The sequence below is a fragment of the Mytilus edulis genome, chromosome 11 (assembly GCF_963676685.1).
Source record: "Mytilus edulis chromosome 11, xbMytEdul2.2, whole genome shotgun sequence".
Classification (NCBI taxonomy): Eukaryota; Metazoa; Mollusca; class Bivalvia; order Mytilida; family Mytilidae; genus Mytilus; species Mytilus edulis.
This window is the reverse complement of record NC_092354.1, coordinates 43,261,568-43,285,300: the sequence shown is the minus strand read 5'-3', so window position 1 is coordinate 43,285,300 and position 23,733 is coordinate 43,261,568. Positions and strand designations below refer to the sequence as shown.

Genomic DNA, 23,733 nt, shown 5'->3' with positions numbered 1-23,733 from the left:
GTGTATGAAATAAGCCCGCCCCTTCTTACCTAATATGGAATATAAAGGGACTTAACTCCACTACTAACCGTGTATGAGATAAACCCCGCCTCCCTACTAACCTATTATCAAATATACACGGTTTGCACGCGGACGCTTTTAACCAATCATATTCCTGGAAATGTATAGGAGGTAAGATAAAGGCATTTTCAAATGTAGAAAATGGTGGATTAAACCTGGTTCTATAGCGCTAACCCTCTCACTTTAATGACAGTCTCATCAATTTCCGATATTTTTACATTGATGCGTTAAATAAACAGAGTAGATATTTATGGGTACCCTTAGAAAGCACAAAATTTTGAAAAACGTGACCACGGTAGCTTACGACAACATTCATGATTGGAAAATATAATGATTTTACAATAGTTTGCATATAAATATAGCCGTGTGTTATCCGATAACTTAAACTCGTTCACTAGACGTCTTTTTCGATACCGGGCACCCTACTATTAGTGTCCCTTTAGTTATGCAATTATTAGCTGTTTATTATTCTTCGTCGCATACCTTGAGTTATTAAGTAAGCCGACTTTGATAATGTCTCTACGCCATTGGAGGCTTCACATTCATATTTCCCGGCATCCCCTGCTAAGGCACTTATAATCTGTATCTGTGATCCATCTGGTATGCCATACACGCCTTGTGTCACTGGTACCCTTTGACCATTAGCTGCTATATGGTACCAGCGAATTGTTGGTTTTGGATTCCCGCCAAATTTACATTCCATTTTTACCGGAAGTCCGGTAAGTATAGTGTGATTTTGAGGAACTTCCAATATTTGAATATGCTCTGAAATATTATTATAAAAAAGCAAGTCTCAGATATAATATTCATCAATGGAAATGTTATTTAAAAAATGATAACGTGCATTTTGTTTTGAACTCCATACATACGTACAAAAGGGTGTCTCCATATAAGTACTTAAGAATATTATACACCGCACTTGAAAATACCACCGAATGCTGTTTCGTGAGATATTGCTGCTCTTTTAGTCACTCATTGTTCTTGGAAATTTGAGTAAAATTGTTCGATACATAATTGATTGATTGATAGTCACAAGTGATCTTGTTTTTCAGTTTATAGTTTTCTTTGTTGTCTTTTGTGCACACTTGTTTGTCTGTTTGTCTGTTTGTCTGTTTGTCTATGGATCTTTTAGTGGGTCATTGTGTTGTCAGTTTATTCTCGAATTATGAGTTTGAATGTCCCTTTGTCACGTTTGTTTTTCAATGTCATAGTCATACAGAAAAGGATGATCATACACGTGATATTTGTTTTTGTGTTTTGTTTTCATCTTCGAATTTTCTTTCTTAACAACAGTGGCATCGTCCTCGTGCTTATGAAAATAAAACAACTCGTCATAAATTGTGTGCGTAGGGAGAGCTCTTCTGTTACTGTTACTGTTACTGGTATGTTCCTGCTATCTAAGGAGCACTCCCGAAGGATAAGAATAAGAATATGAATATTTAGTATAATACATGTATATGAATATTTACAGGGACCTGTTAGTAGCACCCTTACCCATATAAAAGTCATCACTCTGTGCACAAGTTTTAATGTCCTGATTACTATATAACGACACATTCTCAATATATACAATGTCCTTTGATACTTGTTATTCCTTCAGAATATCCTTCACTTTAGATTGTCATTCTGATATTAAGTATAATGCTCTTATATATATATATATATATATATATATATATATATATGTGATAAATTGTTAATCCAATCAAGCCTTGGTCTGATTTAATATAGTACGTTTTATATGAAGACTGTAACATAATGTTCTTGTAATAGCTTCAATATCTTTACAGTTTGATTTCTTTAGTTTGAATAGTTCTTTAAACTTTGTTGCTGATGGATTCAGAATAAATAGTACAAGCAATCCTTGTTCCTCTATTCTGTCAAATGTTCCAACTGGTGTGTTGTTCTTCAAGTAGGATTTAAAAACTGACAAATGTTTATCTCTCTCCATCTTTAATGCAGTACACGTTATCAGGAAGTGATGTGTATCTTCACGGCTAGTTTCACATAGCAGGCACTTGTCACTTTCTCGACCTCTTGTGAATTTTTCTTTGTCTGATTGTAATGTGTAAGTTCTTGTGATTAACCTTGCTTTAATTTCGGCCTTTTTCACTTCGACAGTTGTATTTGGTACTAGCTGCCAGATTTGATGTGGCTTTCCAATGGGCTGTTGATTTATATCAAGATATTGCATAGTGGTTTTATTTTCTTTCTCTACTAACCACTGTTTTTCCCAATGCATGTTTATTGCGTTTTTTACAGTCCTTTTCCAAATCTCTTTTGTTGGCTTACTGTCCATTATTTCTTGTGCCTTTGGTAGACCATATTTTCCCAAAATTTCTTTTAATCTATTTATAAAGTTGTTACTATTTGGTAGTAACATGTATAGTTGCCTTTCTATGATCATAAATTCGATGCTAGCACTATCCTGAATAATGCCTCCGAAAAAAGTAAGGACAAGACGATCGACAGTTGCCTGTATTGGCTCCACCCCAAGTATAACATATGTGGCGGCGTTTGCTGTTCTGTTTGGCAATCCCTGAATTTGTCTACAGACCTGTTGTTGAAGTCTTTCAAGCTTTAGAATGTCAGTGTTTGTATAATTCATGATCTCTATACCATACAAGCATCTTTGAATTGCATATGTTTGCCATACTTTAAGTGCTACATAGGTGACATTCCTTTCCGTGCGTAAAGGCCTGGACCTAACATTGCGTATACAGTTTTCCTTGCGGTTTTCAACCTATCCTCGATATTCAGCTTATTTTTGGAGTCTCTGACTAGTCCTAGATGTTTTGTTTCTGACTTTTGATCTATAACATCATTTCCAAGTTGAACAGAGAAGTTTTCCCATTTTGTTGTTAATGGCACTATATCAGACTTATTTGGATTTATTGTCACAAGGTCTCTCTTTGTGCTATCATGTACAATATCTAATAGTGCTTGAATCTCGTGTTTATTACTAGCTGGCCGCGCTATGTTGTCTGCGCAAGTTGGTGCTACGACGCTTATGTTGCCTATTTTTGCTCCTATATCAGCCCGATCCAAAGCATCTAATATGTTGTTGTTGTATCTTTTGTAGAGTATCGTGGAAAGTTTTGCTCCTTGTCTTACCCCTTGTCTCTGAATAAATTGATCTGACAAAGTATTATCCCATTTCACTTTAACTGCAACATTTTTGTACATATTTCTAAGTAAAATCCAAATGTTGCCAGTTATGCCGTCATGGTACAGCTTATTGAAGAGAATCTCATGGTCTAATTTGTCAAATGCTTTCTGAGCATCTAATGTCAGGAGAACAAGTTGTACAAGTATTTCTTTGTAAAAATCTGCACTTTGGGTTACAATAAAGGCTGCATTGAGCGACGATGATTTTTCAGTAAATCCACGCTGAAGTTTACTTTGTTGTGGTAGAAGCTTGGGTTCTATTCTGTCCTTAAGTATACTTTCGATCAATGTGGAGAAGCAGTTAGTCACTGTTATGCCTCTGTAGTTTTCAGGATATATCTTATCTTTTCCACTCTTCAGTACAGGCGTAACGACCCCTTCTTTCACTTTTGAAGGTACATCCTTTTCTTTGAATATAAGGTTAATAATGTTAATGATATAATGTAGAAGTTCAGTTGGCATATTCTTAAGGTGTTCAGCTGAGATTCCATCTGCACCTGGACTCTTTCCAGTTTTAAGCTTTTGGATAGATAATGTAACTTCCTCTTCGTTAGCTTGTTTTATCTCTTCATTACTATTGATTTCTGTTTGTTCAATAATCTCATTTTGCATAGTGGCGAGAATAAGCCTCTCGGTGTTGTATTTTGATTCGTTGTCAGTTTTGTGGCTTCTGTACAGATCTTCAAAGTAGTTTTTCCAACCTTCAAGTATGTCTTCAGGTTCTGCCTGTTCTTTTGCATTAAAAATCATAACGTCTGTATTCACTTTCTTGACACCCCTTTGATTTTGTATAAGCTGATGAAATAGCTTGTTGTCGTTTTGGGAAGCCATCATAATCTGCTCTATGAAGGTGTTTTTTCTAGATGCATTAGCCCTTCGTTGTGCACTTCTTAATAGACGTTTGGCTTTTATCATTTCCTGCTTTTTCTCATGGTTTAGTCTATCCAATTTCCATTCATAAAATACATTTTTAGAGTGTTTTGAAGCCTGACTTATTTCTTCATTCCAAATACCATTTCCGATTGCTTTTGAGGTTACTTGTTTCCTGTAATTTGGTATGGAATCTTTTCCTGCCATATGCAATATGTTTGTTAATTTTTCTATTTCTTCAGCTGATGAACTAAGATTTTGAATGTTAATTTCATCGAAGTTTTTGAGAATAGAGGCCTGATATTTGTTCTTGTCACACCTTTTCCAGTTTGGCCTTTTAATCACTTTTGTTGTTTTTCTCTTTGTTCTTACTACATCTGCTTGTATAGTTGCATATACGATTGTATGGTCTGAGACATTAAGCGGTTCCATATCTAAGATTTCCACTTTATAATCTAGCATTCCGAAGTTGCACTTGTGTAGAAAATAGTCTATCTGTGATTTGTACAGACCATTATGATGGTAGAAAGTGTTTTTGTTTGGAAAATTTTCTACTAATAGTAATTGGTTCTCATCTTTAAATTTTCTGAAGGTTGAATCTCTTGCTCCGTTATTCCTAACAAGAGAAGCATTCATATCTCCACGTATTAAAATATCATAGTCTTTCTGGTATTTGTCTATTATTTCTTCAAGTTGACATAAGTTGTCTTTATATTGTTCATCACTATTTTTGTTCTCTGACGGCATATAGTTATTGATTATACATAAGGGTCTCTCTTTCATATTAAAAAGTAAAACTGTTGTCCTTTCATTTCCTTCTGGCATAAATTTAATAGCATGATCTCCAAAACACTGCGACTCCACCATAACCTCTATTTTTGATAAAAATTTCTGTGTTTGCTCTGTCGTCGACAGACTTTGCCTCTACGTTATGAAAAGATGAGAAATCATTTAATTTATCCTTTTCGAAAGTATATAGCCAGTGCTCCTGTATGCATAAAATGTCACATCTTTTTAACACTTGATTCACGTAAAGCTGATTTGAGATTGCATATTGTACGTTAAGTGTTCCTATAACGATCTCCTTTTCGTCCCTTTGTTTGTGGAGGCTCGACCGTGTTCTAAAAAATGCTCCCTGTTATGTTGACTGTTTCCTGCATTTGATTTATTGTTTTCAGGAGATTCCTTGGTCTCTACATGTTTACTTTGAGTTGTGTTATAACCTATCCTAGCTGAGGGTGTTTGCCTGGTTTCGCTGTGTACTTCATTAGTTGGTGCTCTCAGTTTGCTATTTTTGTTAGCTTTTTCTCTAGGAACCTTCTGGTTGATCTCATTAGACAACCTATTGCGGTCAGCACTTTTATTTTGTTGATTGTTCTTGTATGGTTGAAGTTCTTTGTCATTAGTGCTATTTCTTGCTATTTGAGTGGGGTGCCCTAATTGGTTTACATGATGGTTACCCTTTGCTAGGGATGCAGGATTTTGTAACTGTTGTTTGGTATAGTAGGCATATTGTTGTTCGTTGTTCTTCTCATGCATTAGTCGGTTTATATTTTGTTGGGGTAACACAGGTGTGATGGTCTGATGTGTTGTTATAGGAGCCGCTGGTCTGATGAATCCAGGCTGTACGTATGGAGGAGGCCTTATGATTTGGTTATACAATGTTTGTGGTAGTATGTTGGAATATCCTGGTGTCCTCAGATTTTGATAATAGCCATGCATATTTTGCATAGTAGGTGGTACATTTGCATAGTTCAGTGTTTTTTGTACTGGAGGTGCCCAGGGGGCATTTGTATAGTTCGGTGTTTGTTAAACTGGAGGATGTTGTCCATATCCTTGAGAAAGTGCATTAATTTTTGTTTTAAGTTCATTTACCTCTATAAGGTGTTTCATGTTGAGCTCGTTAACGTGAAGTCTATGTTGCATCTCTATGTCCATGACATTTAATTTGTTAGAGACTGTATCTTCCAGCTTTTGCATTCTATAGTTCATGCTATGCATTATCTCGTCATTGTGTGGTTGAATCAGATTTGTCCTTTCCTCAGCTGTGGAGATGCACCTTTTCTTATGGAGTATATTTATAGTATTTGAAAAGTCTTTATTTTGTTCTTCAAGTATAATTATTCTTGCCTTAAATGCTGCAATCTGTTCGACTTGTTGATTGGTATCCTTTTTCTTGGCCTTTTTTGCTCTTACTTTCTGGGAAGCTTGTGCGTTTGGACTTTGTTGTAGGTCACCTACAATTCTAGGTTCTTGTACTGTTGGTGTGTGCTGCACGAGAACAGTTTTAACAATTGTTTCATCACTTTTCTTGCTATTTGCTTTTGGTGTTTCAATAATAGCTGATTTTGCAAATGTTTCATCATTCAATATGCTAATATCTTTCAGATGCTCATGAGTTGTCTTTAAGTCATTTACGCATGCATGATCTAAGTCATCTTGTTCTTGTATATTATCTGAACTGACAGGATTTGTTTCTATGTTGGTATCCTCCTCATAATTGTCAATTGAGAGATCTAGTGGTGTATATGTTCCTTCTCTGTCCATATCCATTTCAGGTACAAACATACTATTTTCTATTTCTTTGCAATCCAGATCCAGATTGTCACATAATACAAATTTGTATACCATGTTTTCGTTGCTTGTTTGTTTCAGAAATTGTTTGTTTGATAAGTATGAGCATTCTTTATGGATCCACATTTTACATGTACTACATTCTATGGAGTCACCATCGACCACATTCTTTTCACAAATAGGACAGAGAATATGCGATGTATTTGCATTCTTAATGTTGTTTGATGATTTATCGTATATGGCTACAGCGCAACCATCTGTTGTCTGAGGAGTATTGATTCCCTTTCGGCTCTCTTTTTTGGTCTTCTTATTTGGACTTATTGTCATATTGGGCGTTTCATTGTTACTGCGGATTTCTACTTTAGTTCTACATGTATCTATGTTCTCAATGACAGACTCGCATAACTCCATAATTTTATCTACCCCATCCATTTTGATTGTTTTGATAAGTTGTGGGAGATCATGTTCTATAAATGCTTGGTAAGATCGGCCATTAATGTCCATCTTGCTTGTGGTGTTGAACATGTTAATTCTATATTGCTGTCGTCTGTCTCCACTGTTTTTACATTTTACAGACAGAGATTCTTCAACGATAGCTTTTCTCAGAGCTTTATTATCTGTAGCGCTAGTTTTATCTGTCCTAGTATATGATTTTGTTGTACTATTATCATAATATTCATATATTGCTTGTTTGTATATTTCATAAGCAGCTGGACTATACGTCATAACAAGTGTGCCTCGTTTTAATTGAATTTCGACGTTAAAGTGTCTTTTAGTTGCTTCCACTTTTTTAAACAATGCTTTTCTTTCATTTAATCTATAGTTCATATTCATTTCAGACTTACTTGGTGTATAAACCTCTCTTGGAGTGACTCTTCTAGCTGGTTTCGTCAGGGCGATGGAGGCCGCCATTTTTATTTTTAACACTTCCGGTGGTAAAAATTTAAAATTTTCTTAAAAATAGATTTCTTTTAAAATAGCTTTTGGATAAAATTATCACAATATGCGTTAAAAAGAGCTTGTAAAAGTTTCAAGGGTTCATTAAAGCTGGCATATATATTACACTGGGTGACTATATACATGTGCGAGGTAAAACTGTCCATGCGTGGTGTCCATAAAATACGTTAAAATTCTTTGGCAAGATTGTACACAAGTCCCTGTGGACCACTGGCTGGATAAAACAATGTTCGGAATGAGTATGTGGTGTTACTATACAGTTTTTATGACGTGAATGTGAATTAAAACATGTAAAAAGTAAAATTTTGTGGGAGTGCTCTTACTATACAACTACTCAAATCGCCATCTTGACTTGTTTTTCATTTTCTTGATTTCTACTACATGTAGCTAAGATTAATGATTACGGACAGAAAAAAATAGGTGTACACGGAATGCTTGAATGCGCGGGTTGTTTAAAAAAGAGCACTATCTTTTTGAGGTTATTTCGAATAAACAGAAAAAAATAATTCATTCATTTCTTGTAATTTAATACTAAATTCCATGATAAATGAGTAAATCCTAGTCCAAGTCTGTCACAAATCCAGGATAGTTTAAGAAAGTTATTTATATTTTCAAAAACTTTGAAATTCAAATGTAATGTTAACTGGCAGAAAAAACTAAGCTCATTTATAAGTAAAATACGGGTAAACATATTTTCTTTCTTTAAACTTTACTTCTGGATACTATCTAATGATCACAAACAAGCTTCTGTCCATTCTGGTAGAAATCCAAGATAGTTTAAGAAAGTTATTAAAATCTTAAAAACTTTAATCACAGAGTGAATGTTTGTGGATGCCAACGACGGAATGTAGGATCACTATGTCTCGCTTTGGCGACAAAAGTCGCAGGCTCGGAAAAAACACGGTCACATGACTTAATTATTTCCGTGAGCTGAAAGACAGAAACTTCCATCCAAAATAAAATATTAAATTTTAAATACGTACTGAATACCTCTAAAACAGTCTGTTTACTAGCGGATCCAAGTGCATTTGTTGCTATGCAATTAAATATGGCAGAATCCGCCGTAGTCGCATTTGTAATGGTAATGACAGTTCCGTTCACGTCAAATCGACTGCCCAATGACATTGGAGGTGGAGACCATGTGATCTTAGGAGTTGGTGAAGCATTGACGTCACAGATGACTTTCACTGTTGAACCTTCTGTGACCTTTACTAATTGGTTTGTATTCGTGAATGTTGGCTTTGCTAAATTGAAAGGTACAAATTAAAATAATTATACATGTATTTGCATTCCTAATCAGATGCAAAATAAGTTGTAAATTTCAGCAGTCATAAATTGACTGACATGTATGAGCGCAAATTGGTACTTTAAACTACAGGGAGATAACTCTGTAAAATCAGCCGAACGTTTTAAATCACTATGAGGCTTCTCAATGATCAAAATTAGCGTGTGTCACACTGCTATATATCCCAGACCATTTTTTCCGATTTTTGTCAGAGCGTCAAAGTAAATATTTTGTCAAAATTTCATGCCGACTGATTATTTTCAGTGAAGGTGTTTGGTACCACGTTAATGTATAATTTTGTCTTTATTTCTTACTATTATAAAAGTGTATAGATTATGAACTCCTAAGACGTAATTTGAAAATTAATACAAGTAATTTATTAACATTTAGGCTGTCTCATAATTTACTTAAATGTGTCAGCTTCAATTGACCATGATGCCTATGTACAAATATCTATTTTTATATTTTACCTAAAATATCACAGCAGCTGGGTCCAGCAAATGACTTAACATTTGATGAGGCACCAGAAGGACCCGGTGGTCCAGGAGGACCCGGTGGTCCAGGGCTGCCATCTTGTCCCGCTGATCCAGGAGGACCCGGTTGTCCAGGGCTGCCATCTTGTCCCGGTGGACCTGGAATACCGTCTCGTCCTGCGGGACCTTGCTGACCAGGAAGGCCCATTTCTCCTTTTGGACCCGGTGGTCCTGATGCACCATTTAAACCTGACGGACCTTGATCTCCCTTCAATCCTGGCAATCCTATATCTCCTTTTGTGCCTGTTTGAAATAATTTAATAAATCTTTTGTAGTATTGGAAATAACAAAAAACTAAGCAAAACCAGAACAAAACATTTCATGTTCCCCTATGCGTTACGAATTGCATGCCGTATTTAAGCCAAAGTATAAAGGTCAATGAGACTATTGATGTGGGATTCTTCGAACTGTATTCTTTGACTTTTTTTAGCAAGTTTTTTTCATTCTTTATAAATTTTGCTCATTATTCTCTATTCTGTATATTTTGGTACCCAATCATTCTCTATTCTTAATTATTGATTGCCCGTTGTTTTGCACACTTGTCCAATATTCTCTAGTCTATAGACCATATCCAGACTACCGGTCCTCATTAGTACATACATTTTTGTAGTTGTAGACGATTCTTAAATGAAACAGTTTTGAAATGAAACACTTGTATTGTGCTTTTATCTTACTCCCACTCGTATTTTATAGAACAGAAACAGGAAGCAAGTTTTAAGCGATTTAACATAAAATATAAAAATGCAAATTTAATATCAACGAAAAGTAAGTTATAACCTGCCATAATCCATTTAGGCAGTAACCATTTGATTTTCGGGGGGGGGGGGGGGGGGGGGACAAATTTTTTTTTCGACTGTGACTATGGCGAAAAACAATCTATTTTTTTCGCGACAAGTCGAAAACAATTTTTTTCTTTCTATTTTAGCATTTCATATAGTGGCAGCTGAGGGTGAAACAAACAATTTTGTTTCTCTCCAAAAACTGGAAACAAACTTTTTTTTCAAAAAAAACCATAGCCTCCCCCAGAAAATCAAATGGTTGCTGCCTTATATGAGTGCATATTCATGAAGGAGTCTGCAATTCAGTGGTTGTCGTGCTTTGCTGTATACTAGTATCATATTTGTTTATAATTGTTTGTTGGATATCTGTCATCTCATGGCATTTTATATCTTCACATGCGGTATTGTATATTGATCATTATTTAAGACCGTATGGTGACCCATGGTCATATATAGGTCATTTTCTCTTCGATGAAAAGTCGTCTCATTGTCAATCTTACTTCATCTTCATATCTAGCAGATTTAAACAGTAATAATACGGTTAAGCTGCTTGAAGTCATATTGATAGTTTCAAAGAAAAGAGGGTTAAACATATGTGTAGAACAACAGGACAGACTGATGGACAAGGTGTTTGCACTATAGGGGGTCTCATTGGGGGGTCCCGATCCCGGCTCCCGCTTACTGTTTTGTCAAATTCCCGTATCCCGCTTACACTATGTATGTAAGCAATTCTCATTTTTTGTCATTTCCCGGGTCCCGCAAGACCTCATTTCCCGTTTTCACGACACAATAATTTGACTTTCACGTGTCACGCTTACAAAAAATCGGCAATCCCGCGTCACGCTTAGACCCCAATGAGACCCACACTATAGCTCCAATTACTAGAGTGTGGCATGATAGGAACACAGGAAAAGAGCAGTACCATTTGTTTTTGGGATATGTTTATATAAAAATAAGAAGATGTCACAATAAGGCTACACTCCACTCCATCAGAGACCCAAAGACATAGAAGTATGGCCTTAAACAATGAGTTACACCCATGCTGCATAGGCAACAATAATAGACCCCGAAATGAATATTTTAAAATAATTCCAACGAGGAAACTAACTGCGTGATTTATGTACAAAACAATGAACACAAAACAACTATGATACACAGTTATAAACGACAACCTCTGAATTAGGGGCTCCTTACTTGGGATAGGCATATACGGAATTATTTTGGAGAAATTAATAATGAATGTATTTGCAAAATACACCCATATGGGCCAAGCAAACACAAATACAAACATATCTAATACAGATAGTGAAGAACAACAAATACAATATCTAATACAGATAGTGAAGAACAACAAATACAAACATATCTAATACAGATAGTGAAGAACATCAAATACAAACATATCTAATACAGATAGTGAAGAACAACAAATACAAACATATCTAATACAGATAGTGAAGAACAACAAATACAAACATATCTAATACAGATAGTGAAGAACAACAAATACAAACATATCTAATACAGATAGTGAAGAACAACAAATACAAACATATCTAATACAGATAGTGAAGAACAACAAATACAAACATATCTAATACCGATAGTGAAGAACAACAAATACAAACATATCTAATACAGATAGTGAAGAACAACAAATACAAACATATCTAATACAGATAGTGTAGAACATCAAATACAAACATATCTAATACAGATAGTGAAGAACAACAAATACAAACATATCTAATACAGATAGTGAAGAACATCAAATACAAACATATCTAATACAGATAGTGAAGAACATCAAATACAAACATATCTAATACAGATAGTGAAGAACAACAAATACAAACATATCTAATACAGATAGTGAAGAACAACAAATACAAACATATCTAATACAGATAGTGAAGAACAACAAATACCAACATATCTAATACCGATAGTGAAGAACAACAAATACAAACATATCTAATACAGATAGTGAAGAACAACAAATACCAACATATCTAATACAGATAGTGAAGAACAACAAATACAAACATATCTAATACAGATAGTGAAGAACAACAAATACAAACATATCTAATACAGATAGTGAAGAACAACAAATACCAACATATCTAATACAGATAGTGAAGAACAACAAATACCAACATATCTAATACAGATAGTGAAGAACAACAAATACCAACATATCTAATACAGATAGTGAAGAACAACAAATACCAACATATCTAATACAGATAGTGAAGAACAACATATCTAATACAGATAGTGAAGAACAACAAATACCAACATATCTAATACAGATAGTGAAGAACAACAAATACCAACATATCTAATACAGATAGTGAAGAACAACAAATACAAACATATCTAATACAGATAGTGAAGAACAACAAATACAAACATATCTAATACAGATAGTGAAGAACAACAAATACCAACATATCTAATACAGATAGTGAAGAACAACAAATACAAACATATCTAATACAGATAGTGAAGAACAACAAATACAAACATATCTAATACAGATAGTGAAGAACAACAAATACAAACATATCTAATACAGATAGTGAAGAACAACAAATACAAACATATCTAATACAGATAGTGAAGAACAACAAATACAAACATATCTAATACAGATAGTGAAGAACAACAAATACCAACATATCTAATACAGATAGTGAAGAACAACAAATACAAACATATCTAATACAGATAGTGAAGAACATCAAATACAAACATATCTAATACAGATAGTGAAGAACAACAAATACAAACATATCTAATACAGATAGTGAAGAACATCAAATACAAACATATCTAATACAGATAGTGAAGAACAACAAATACCAACATATCTAATACCGATAGTGAAGAACAACAAATACAAACATATCTAATACAGATAGTGAAGAACAACAAATACCAACATATCTAATACAGATAGTGAAGAACAACAAATACCAACATATCTAATACCGATAGTGAAGAACAACAAATACAAACATATCTAATACCGATAGTGAAGAACAACAAATACAAACATATCTAATACAGATAGTGAAGAACAACAAATACCAACATATCTAATACCGATAGTGAAGAACAACAAATACAAACATATCTAATACAGATAGTGAAGAACAACAAATACCAACATATCTAATACAGATAGTGAAGAACAACAAATACAAACATATCTAATACAGATAGTGAAGAACATCAAATACAAACATATCTAATACAGATAGTGAAGAACAACAAATACAAACATATCTAATACAGATAGTGAAGAACAACAAATACAAACATATCTAATACAGATAGTGAAGAACAACAAATACAAACATATCTAATACAGATAGTGAAGAACAACAAATACCAACATATCTAATACAGATAGTGAAGAACAACAAATACAAACATATCTAATACAGATAGTGAAGAACAACAAATACAAACATATCTAATACAGATAGTGAAGAACAACAAATACAATATCTAATACAGATAGTGAAGAACAACAAATACAAACATATCTAATACAGATAGTGAAGAACAACAAATACAAACATATCTAATACAGATAGTGAAGAACAACAAATACAAACATATCTAATACAGATAGTGAAGAACAACAAATACAAACATATCTAATACAGATAGTGAAGAACAACAAATACAATATCTAATACAGATAGTGAAGAACAACAAATACAAACATATCTAATACCGATAGTGAAGAACAACAAATACAAACATATCTAATACAGATAGTGAAGAACAACAAATACAATATCTAATACAGATAGTGAAGAACAACAAATACAAACATATCTAATACAGATAGTGAAGAACAACAAATACAAACATATCTAATACAGATAGTGAAGAACAACAAATACAAACATATCTAATACAGATAGTGAAGAACAACAAATACAAAAATATCGAATACAGATAGTGAAGAACAACAAATACAAACATATCGAATACAGATAGTGAAGAACATCAAATACAAACATATCTAATACAGATAGTGAAGAACAACAAATACAAACATATCTAATACAGATAGTGAAGAACAACAAATACAAACATATCTAATACAGATAGTGAAGAACAACAAATACAAACATATCTAATACAGATAGTGAAGAACAACAAATACAAACATATCTAATACAGATAGTGAAGAACAACAAATACAAACATATCTAATACAGATAGTGAAGAACAACAAATACAAACATATCTAATACAGATAGTGTAGAACATCAAATACAAACATATCTAATACAGATAGTGAAGAACAACAAATACAAACATATCTAATACAGATAGTGAAGAACAACAAATACAAACATATCTAATACAGATAGTGAAGAACAACAAATACAAACATATCTAATACAGATAGTGAAGAACAACAAATACAAACATATCTAATACAGATAGTGAAGAACAACAAATACAAACATATCTAATACCGATAGTGAAGAACAACAAATACAAACATATCTAATACAGATAGTGAAGAACAACAAATACAAACATATCTAATACAGATAGTGAAGAACATCAAATACAAACATATCTAATACAGATAGTGAAGAACATCAAATACAAACATATCTAATACAGATAGTGAAGAACAACAAATACAAACATATCTAATACCGATAGTGAAGAACAACAAATACAAACATATCTAATACAGATAGTGAAGAACAACAAATACAAACATATCTAATACAGATAGTGAAGAACAACAAATGAAGAACAACAAATACCAACATATCTAATACAGATAGTGAAGAACAACAAATACCAACATATCTAATACAGATAGTGAAGAACAACAAATACAAACATATCTAATACAGATAGTGAAGAACAACAAATACAAACATATCTAATACCGATAGTGAAGAACAACAAATACAAACTTATCTAATACCGATAGTGAAGAACAACAAATACAAACATATCTAATACAGATAGTGAAGAACAACAAATACAAACATATCTAATACCGATAGTGAAGAACAACAAATACAAACATATCTAATACAGATAGTGAAGAACAACAAATACAAACATATCTAATACAGATAGTGAAGAACATCAAATACAAACATATCTAATACAGATAGTGAAGAACAACAAATACAAACATATCTAATACAGATAGTGAAGAACAACAAATACAAACATATCTAATACAGATAGTGAAGAACAACAAATACAAACATATCTAATACAGATAGTGAAGAACAACAAATACAAACATATCTAATACAGATAGTGAAGAACAACAAATACAAACATATCTAATACAGATAGTGAAGAACAACAAATACAAACATATCTAATACAGATAGTGAAGAACAACAAATACAAACATATCTAATACAGATAGTGAAGAACAACAAATACAAACATATCTAATACAGATAGTGAAGAACAACAAATACAAACATATCTAATACAGATAGTGAAGAACAACAAATACAAACATATCTAATACAGATAGTGAAGAACAACAAATACCAACATATCTAATACAGATAGTGAAGAACAACAAATACCAACATATCTAATACAGATAGTGTAGAACATCAAATACAAACATATCTAATACAGATAGTGAAGAACAACAAATACAAACATATCTAATACAGATAGTGAAGAACAACAAATACCAACATATCTAATACAGATAGTGAAGAACAACAAATACAAACATATCTAATACAGATAGTGAAGAACAACAAATACAAACATATCTAATACAGATAGTGAAGAACAACAAATACAAACATATCTAATACCGATAGTGAAGAACAACAAATACAAACATATCTAATACCGATAGTGAAGAACAACAAATACAAACATATCTAATACCGATAGTGAAGAACAACAAATACCAACATATCTAATACAGATAGTGAAGAACAACAAATACCAACATATCTAATACAGATAGTGAAGAACAACAAATACCAACATATCTAATACAGATAGTGAAGAACAACAAATACCAACATATCTAATACAGATAGTGAAGAACAACAAATACAAACATATCTAATACAGATAGTGAAGAACAACAAATACAAACATATCTAATACAGATAGTGAAGAACAACAAATACAAACATATCTAATACAGATAGTGAAGAACAACAAATACAAACATATCTAATACAGATAGTGAAGAACAACAAATACAAACATATCTAATACAGATAGTGAAGAACAACAAATACAAACATATCTAATACAGATAGTGAAGAACAACAAATACAAACATATCTAATACAGATAGTGAAGAACAACAAATACAAACATATCTAATACAGATAGTGAAGAACAACAAATACAAACATATCTAATACAGATAGTGAAGAACAACAAATACAAACATATCTAATACAGATAGTGTAGAACATCAAATACAAACATATCTAATACAGATAGTGAAGAACAACAAATACAAACATATCTAATACAGATAGTGAAGAACAACAAATACAAACATATCTAATACAGATAGTGAAGAACAACAAATACAAACATATCTAATACAGATAGTGAAGAACAACAAATACAAACATATCTAATACAGATAGTGAAGAACAACAAATACAAACATATCTAATACAGATAGTGAAGAACAACAAATACAAACATATCTAATACAGATAGTGAAGAACAACAAATACAAACATATCTAATACAGATAGTGAAGAACAACAAATACAAACATATCTAATACCGATAGTGAAGAACAACAAATACAAACATATCTAATACAGATAGTGAAGAACAACAAATACAAACATAAAAAAAAACATCTTCTTTTTTATAGTTATAAATAAAAATGTAACCTTTGATGGACATGGACCTCATTTTCGCAATTCTAAAGATTACTGTATCAAGTCATCAACTGCTATCCCAAGTTCAGATTCAGGATTTAAAAGTTATCATATGAAATAAATTTCAAAAGGGAGAAAACTGTTGAAACAACAATAGGATCTATAAAAAATTTAAGAAAAAATAAATGGCAACGATTAAATTAATTTCTATCCGATGATCACTTATCTACGTAACAATTCATCGTCCAAACTTTTCTAATAATCGATTAAATTTCTATAATCGAAATTAATGCATAAGGATAATCGTTAGTACTGACAATCTACAATTTTCTATACAACTATTTATAAAGTTACAAACCTGGTAAGGCAGTGGGACCTTGAACGCCAGGATCACCTTTAGACCCAGTTTCTCCTTTTTGTCCTGGTTTTCCGTCAGGTCCTAAAAAGTATGAAATATAACATTGTATGATAACTTCGTAAAATAAACTCATATAAAAAATAGAAATGGTTGCAGTCGATATAAAAAAAAATAAACTTCTGTTTTAGGTTAGTTTGATATATTTAGGTTTTCTACAAACCAATTTACATATTTTAAAAATATTATTAAGTTTTTTTAATTTTCATAAATAAAATTTGTTGTACAATTTGTTTTGCCTATCTGTTCAACACTTTATGAGGATGCTATAAAAAATATATAATGTAGCACAATAACCGATATAACAATATGTTGGACGGCATTATAACAGAAGGTTCAGCACTTTGCTGTAATCTTTAGGTTTCTATGCAACTTGAAAATACAGACAATTCGAAGCTTAAACTTTGCCACTTTCGCCTATCGCGCCAAGAAAGGACTGGACTCTTTTATCCCTACTTTTTCATATTTATAATTTGAATTGCAAAATATATATACATTATTTTTCTCTCGCGATTTCACCTAATTCCCAGTCACATGACATATAATTAAATCTTACCTAAAGCAGAAATGTTTAATTTTATGAGGGTCTGGATGGTGTTACCAAAATAGAGAACAATGGGCAAAAATGCTAAATAAATGAGGCCCCTCATGGGGGGGGGGGTCCTAGTAATCACATAATCACTATTTTTTTGCCAATATAATCACATAATCATTAAATATTTGCTTATCTTTAGTAATCAAATAATCATAAACTAAAAATACAGTCCTAGGTAATCAAATAATCATGAAATATTTGGCTTAATAATCAAATAATCATTAAAAAAACGGCCAAGTAATCACATAATCAAAAACCCCATGAGGGCCCTCATAAATGGCTAAACATACCGAATAGAGAAACACAGGCCATGTAAATAAAGTATAGTGAATAGAAAGCTAAAGTAGTAAAAAAGAGAGAATATTAACTGAAAAATGGGTAAAAAGAATAAAGAATACAAAATTCAAGTACCATCTTCCAAAAATCTAGAACTTCTTTTATTGTTTAAGACTAAAATAGAAGTCTTACCTGGCATACACAGTTTAGTATCATTGGCGCAGTATTTATCAAATAATGTAACCTATAAAAATAGCAATGTAAAGTATTTGATAAAAATGCACAATTATTTAATTTTCAGTTTTAGTTACCACCGAAACGTTCTTCAGTGACGCTTCGATTGTTGCAGTCTTTTTAATGGAAATTCAATATTATGCATTTTAAATGGGTAGGATATAGCAATAAAAGACACTTGTTTTAGAAAAGAATAATATATATTAAAGAATATATATTTTTTTTCAAAAACAAATGCATGCGATAACAACCATTCTTATTCCGGAGCACATCAAAAATATATAAAATAAGGATAGCATTAAATGAAGAATTAATTGGTATGTTTTTATCACCTCCAGTTTTGTTGAAGTTTGTGTTACTCAATCTTAAGTAATTGTTATATAGTATTGTGTAGACTGGTGTTTCCCTTTCGACCCTTTTTGCGATGATAGTGTTTGTCTCTATTCGACTTATGGGATTTTATTCTCTTTTTTTTGGATCTTTACATTTTTTCGTGACATATCTTCTTTTTTTGATACCTTAATTCTGAACTTTGATAGCCACAAGAGAAACTTACTTTTGCCGTTGACCATATAAGTTATTCAACCTGGTCTAATCAAAACCAGAACTTAATTAAGTTTGTCAGCAATCCAGCAGCAGTTTACCGTACACTACGACAGAGATACTAGTTTTTTTTTAAATTTTGCAAATGGAGATCAAACCCAGGAAGGGCAAACTGAATCCTTGCCTATATAATATTTGAAGGACAATTCATCAAAGATACTTAGCTTTTTTTTTTACACTGTCACTGTTAAGATCATTTGGCTATATATTTCAATGTTTTACTTTGACGCCTACCTGCTACGCAAGGCGTCAATTAAAGAAAACAAATATAATAGCTTTTCAAGACGTCATAATTTGGACTAGTGATAGTACACATGCATATTCAAACGTGGACCGACTTATTTTTATGTTTCACCGAGTTCAAACAACACGATAATCATTTTGTACTATTTTGCCTCTCCGTTTATGTCACTCAAATTAAATTGTGAATAATTGGAATCTTGTTGCATCACACCTATATTACAAGTATAAAAAAAGAAGCTTTGGTATGATTGCAAATGAGACAACATTCCACATGAGACCAAAATGACACACAAATTAACAACTATAGGTCACCGTATGGCCTTCAACAATGACCAAAGCTCATACCGCATAGTCAGCTATAAAAGGCCCCGAAATGACAATATAAAACAATTCAAACGTGAAAACTAACGGCCTTATTTATGTACAAAAAAAGAAGTACCCAATTGTAAATAAAAATTAATTAATAATGTTATTTTTGAACTCGGTGTATTTAGAAAATTAAAGTACCTCTGCATTTGCCAGCTGTTCAAATATTTTAGCCATCTCGTTGCCTGTTGACGTTTGTCGCCCATGTCTGGCAGTTCCTTTCGTATGGTCCAGATATATTGCAAATTCTTTGAGAATTTCTAGAGTCGTTTCTTGACATGTTACTCGTATCGTTTGTGTCTAATAAAAAGAAAAGTTGATCAGTTTATAATGCTAAATATCCTTCCCCCTCGCAACACGCACCTATTTAAAAACAAATTGTCTGTCTTTCTCACACAGACACAGACAACACGAAACCTTATATAATAATTCATTCACATAGTATTAAAAGCATTTTTCACTACGAGTGTAATACAGATTCGGGGATTACACCGATGGGACAGTTACAAATTGCACATGAAAAAAACCCAAAGTGGTTGTCATGCTGCCTTTATTAATCTAAAAATGTAAAGACTAAGTGTTCAAGACTCTTAGTGATAAAATGACCAGGTACCATACTTTGAAAGAACTTTACAAATGTAAAGCAAGGAGCAAATAATTGTTGGTTATAAAATCTTTTCAGTATCTATGAACTAAACTGAAAATTAACTTTTAACTGCAGGTTCATAAGCACCATATGCATCAACTTAAGGTGGTACCCAACACTTTCACTAAAATTAATTTGGCTCGTTTAATTTTCATAAAATTTTCATAAACAAAAATATAAAATTTTTAAAAATTTTGAACCAACCGTTTTGTCAGAAAAATTACACTGGTTATATAGCAATTTGACAAACACCAATTTTGATCATTAAGAAGCTTAATATTTCTTTTACAACACAATGTAATTAAAACGTTTAGCTGACTTTACAGAGTTATCTCCCTGTAGTGTTAGGTACCACCTTAATTACCAAAAGATTTAAAAAACAGCAACCTGAGTAGGGTTTAAAGATCAGGTTTACCCAGGTATCATTAAAAGCTGTTATGTCAATACGAGTACTTTTCCTAACTCAATACGTAACCTGGGTACGCTCTTTTAATATCCAGGACTGCCATAACCTGTTCAGCAATAACAATATTTAAAGTGTTTGATAAAAAAAACTTTTGGAGAAGTTTTGTCTGAATATTTATACACGGCTAATATGAGAAATACATGGTACACTATCTAACTTGAAGGGGAAAGGGGGGGGGCATAAAAAATTATTCTGTTCCCCAATTTGATGGAAAACAATATTGTGTTCAATCAGATGACAAAAAAAAACATATTCTGAATCCATATTTTCCTCATATGCCTTGTAGTGCTATATTTTGAAAACAAAAAAAAAAAAAAAAAAGATATCCTCGAAATACTTTGTGCTGAATTTTTTTTCTGACTCAGCAATATACCATATACATTAGCAGTGGCTGCACTCTCCTCTTGAAGTTAAATGGTTCTTCCCTAATAAATGTGCAAACTTGTCAAAGACCTTTATGAAAAGGTAGTACACACTTACTTTGTTTTGTTGTAAATTATTACCATAACTTACTAAGGTATTTTGATCCAGGGATCGCTTATGGTTCTCATGTTTGCCTTCTACTGTATTCCGTAACACTTCCAGGAATGATTCTGTCTGGAAAAATAAATAGGATTGTTATTATAATTGTCATCAATTAATAACTTGAATAAAAATATTTATAATTAAGTGCCAATGTGCCCTGGAATAAAATCAGTCAGTAATGAAAACATGACAAACAATTATACTTAAGTTCAACATGTAAACATATGGTTTCTTCTCTCGTTCTGGTATTTCAAGATATATAATTTGGTTGAAATGCACTAGAAATTACAAATTAAGAGGAGCTAAATTCCTTATTTGCCAATAAGCTAAATAAAAGTTAACTAGGATATTCTCAAATTATCCTTCATGAATAAAACAATGAAGAAATGTAATGCTGTTTTGGTGACATTTTGTAGATTAGTTCCAGAAAAAAATTGAGTGCACCATTTCCTGTTTTCTTTTGATTCCCCAAAATATATAATTGTAATGTCTGAGTAATTTGGTCTCTTGTGAAGAGTTGTCTCACTGACAATCCTTTGATTAGCAGCATTGCATATCTATTATAAATGGATGCCTCAATTTATCATTTCGTGGATCGTTTAGATATTTCAGAAAAAAACATGTTCACTTATTCACAATGCCTATGTTCTCAAATCAGATATTGCGAGTTACAAATTTTATTTTTAGTATAAACAAGAATGTGTCCATAGTACACGGATGCCCCACTCGCATTATCATTTTCTATGTTCAGTAGACCGTGAAATTGGGGTCAAAACTCTAATTTGGCAATTAAATTAGAAAGATCATATCATAGGGAACATGTGTACTAAGTTTGAAGTTGATTGGACTTCAACTTCTTCAAAAACTACCTTGACCAAAAAATTTAACCTGGACGAACGGACGGACAGACGGAAGGACGGACGGACGGACGGACGGACAGAAGGACGGACGGACGGACGGACAGAAGGACGGACGGACGGACAAGAAAACATAATGCCCCTCTTCTATCGTACATGTAGGTGGGGCATAAAAAGGTGTAACCTTTTGACTTCTATTTTGGCTATTTAGTCCATATGTTCTGCCATGCATCTTATTGACCCAACTTTAAGTACCTAGTACGGAGTGCTCTCCGTCCTGCATTTGCATGAAATATTTGCCACTGGACGCTAGGAAAAACAAAAATGAAAATGATATGGAACCATTACATACACATATGCATTGTACCTATATGAACCTAAGATATACATTGCATATGTCAATCAAATCATCTCTTACATTTTGAAATCCTGTCTGCTTTTCCAAATCTTGTATCCTGCCAAACTGGTACACGGTCAATGTAACAAATGCTGAAAGATGGAGAATAGAAACCAGTACTAAACTGTAAACAACAAGTGAATTATTCTCCTTTGCTCCCTTCATTATGTAATGTCTGACCAAATAACATTTGGAGGAGTTGTGACCTGGAGAATTTCGTGTTATCTCAAACTATTTGATAAGGCAGACACTTTGAACTAAGGTTAGTGTGTAGTACTAAACGATAAATTTCATTCATAAGTCCATTTTTAGAACGAACAGTAACTTAGTACTAAAATCATGCAGGATTGAATTCCATATTAATAGAACTTTAAATAGTACAATGTATGTTTTTTCTATATTTATTGGATTGTTTTAGGGACGACATCAAAAGATCGATGTAGGATAACAAACTTAAATCAAATAGTTTGGGGGTGGGGGGGGGGGGGGGGGGGTCAACATTGCTGCAAGTTTTGTTAATCTAAAATCGATTTTACCTATATTCATATAGGTAAATCAATTTTTCCCAAATTAAGTTAAGAAGGGGGGTAGGGGGGTCAGCGAAAAAACTATGTGAATTAAGTTTTTTATCTTACATTGAACTTTTGATGTCGTCCCTTAATGACCTGCGAAAAAATATATTCACTACGCAAATCGTCACGTGCTTTTACGTGTACATGTATACGTTTGATGTACAATTGGTTTTTGTAAATAATTGTCATTTCTTACATTTTCTCTCTTGGAAAAAAAAACAATAAAACAATAACTGTCATTTGTCCGATATATATCGTTAAATTGACTTTTGACAAAGCTGATATATATTCATTTCGGTTGTTGACCTCAGTGGATATCAGTTTTCTCTTAAAAAAAAACAATAATTTAAAAATACATATTAACCTCATCAAAAGACAGTACTTGTATTATATGCTTTATATGTTTTCCC

General features: G+C 32.6%; 1 protein-coding gene across 3 annotated transcripts in view; it reads right to left on the bottom strand.

Moving 5' to 3' along the window:
• The window catches only part of LOC139495632 (uncharacterized), a 47,560-nt gene extending 24,580 nt beyond the window's left edge, over positions 1-22,980 (bottom strand). For 2 of the 3 annotated variants that reach the window (XR_011657414.1, XM_071283923.1), the window contains exons 1-8: positions 22,773-22,980; positions 21,453-21,569; positions 20,002-20,160; positions 18,607-18,658; positions 17,487-17,567; positions 9,385-9,690; positions 8,613-8,873; positions 544-825 (exon numbers count right to left, since the gene is read on the bottom strand). Coding sequence is in view for 2 of the 3 variants with exons in the window: in XM_071283923.1 (XP_071140024.1) it covers positions 544-825; positions 8,613-8,873; positions 9,385-9,690; positions 17,487-17,567; positions 18,607-18,658; positions 20,002-20,160; positions 21,453-21,569; positions 22,773-22,916 (1,402 nt within the window). In the remaining variant the exon portion in view is untranslated. The remainder of the gene's footprint in view (positions 1-543; positions 826-8,612; positions 8,874-9,384; positions 9,691-17,486; positions 17,568-18,606; positions 18,659-20,001; positions 20,161-21,452; positions 21,570-22,772) is intronic. The other variant, XM_071283924.1, reaches the window with a different exon arrangement.
• Between the last annotated feature and the right edge of the window lie 753 nt (positions 22,981-23,733).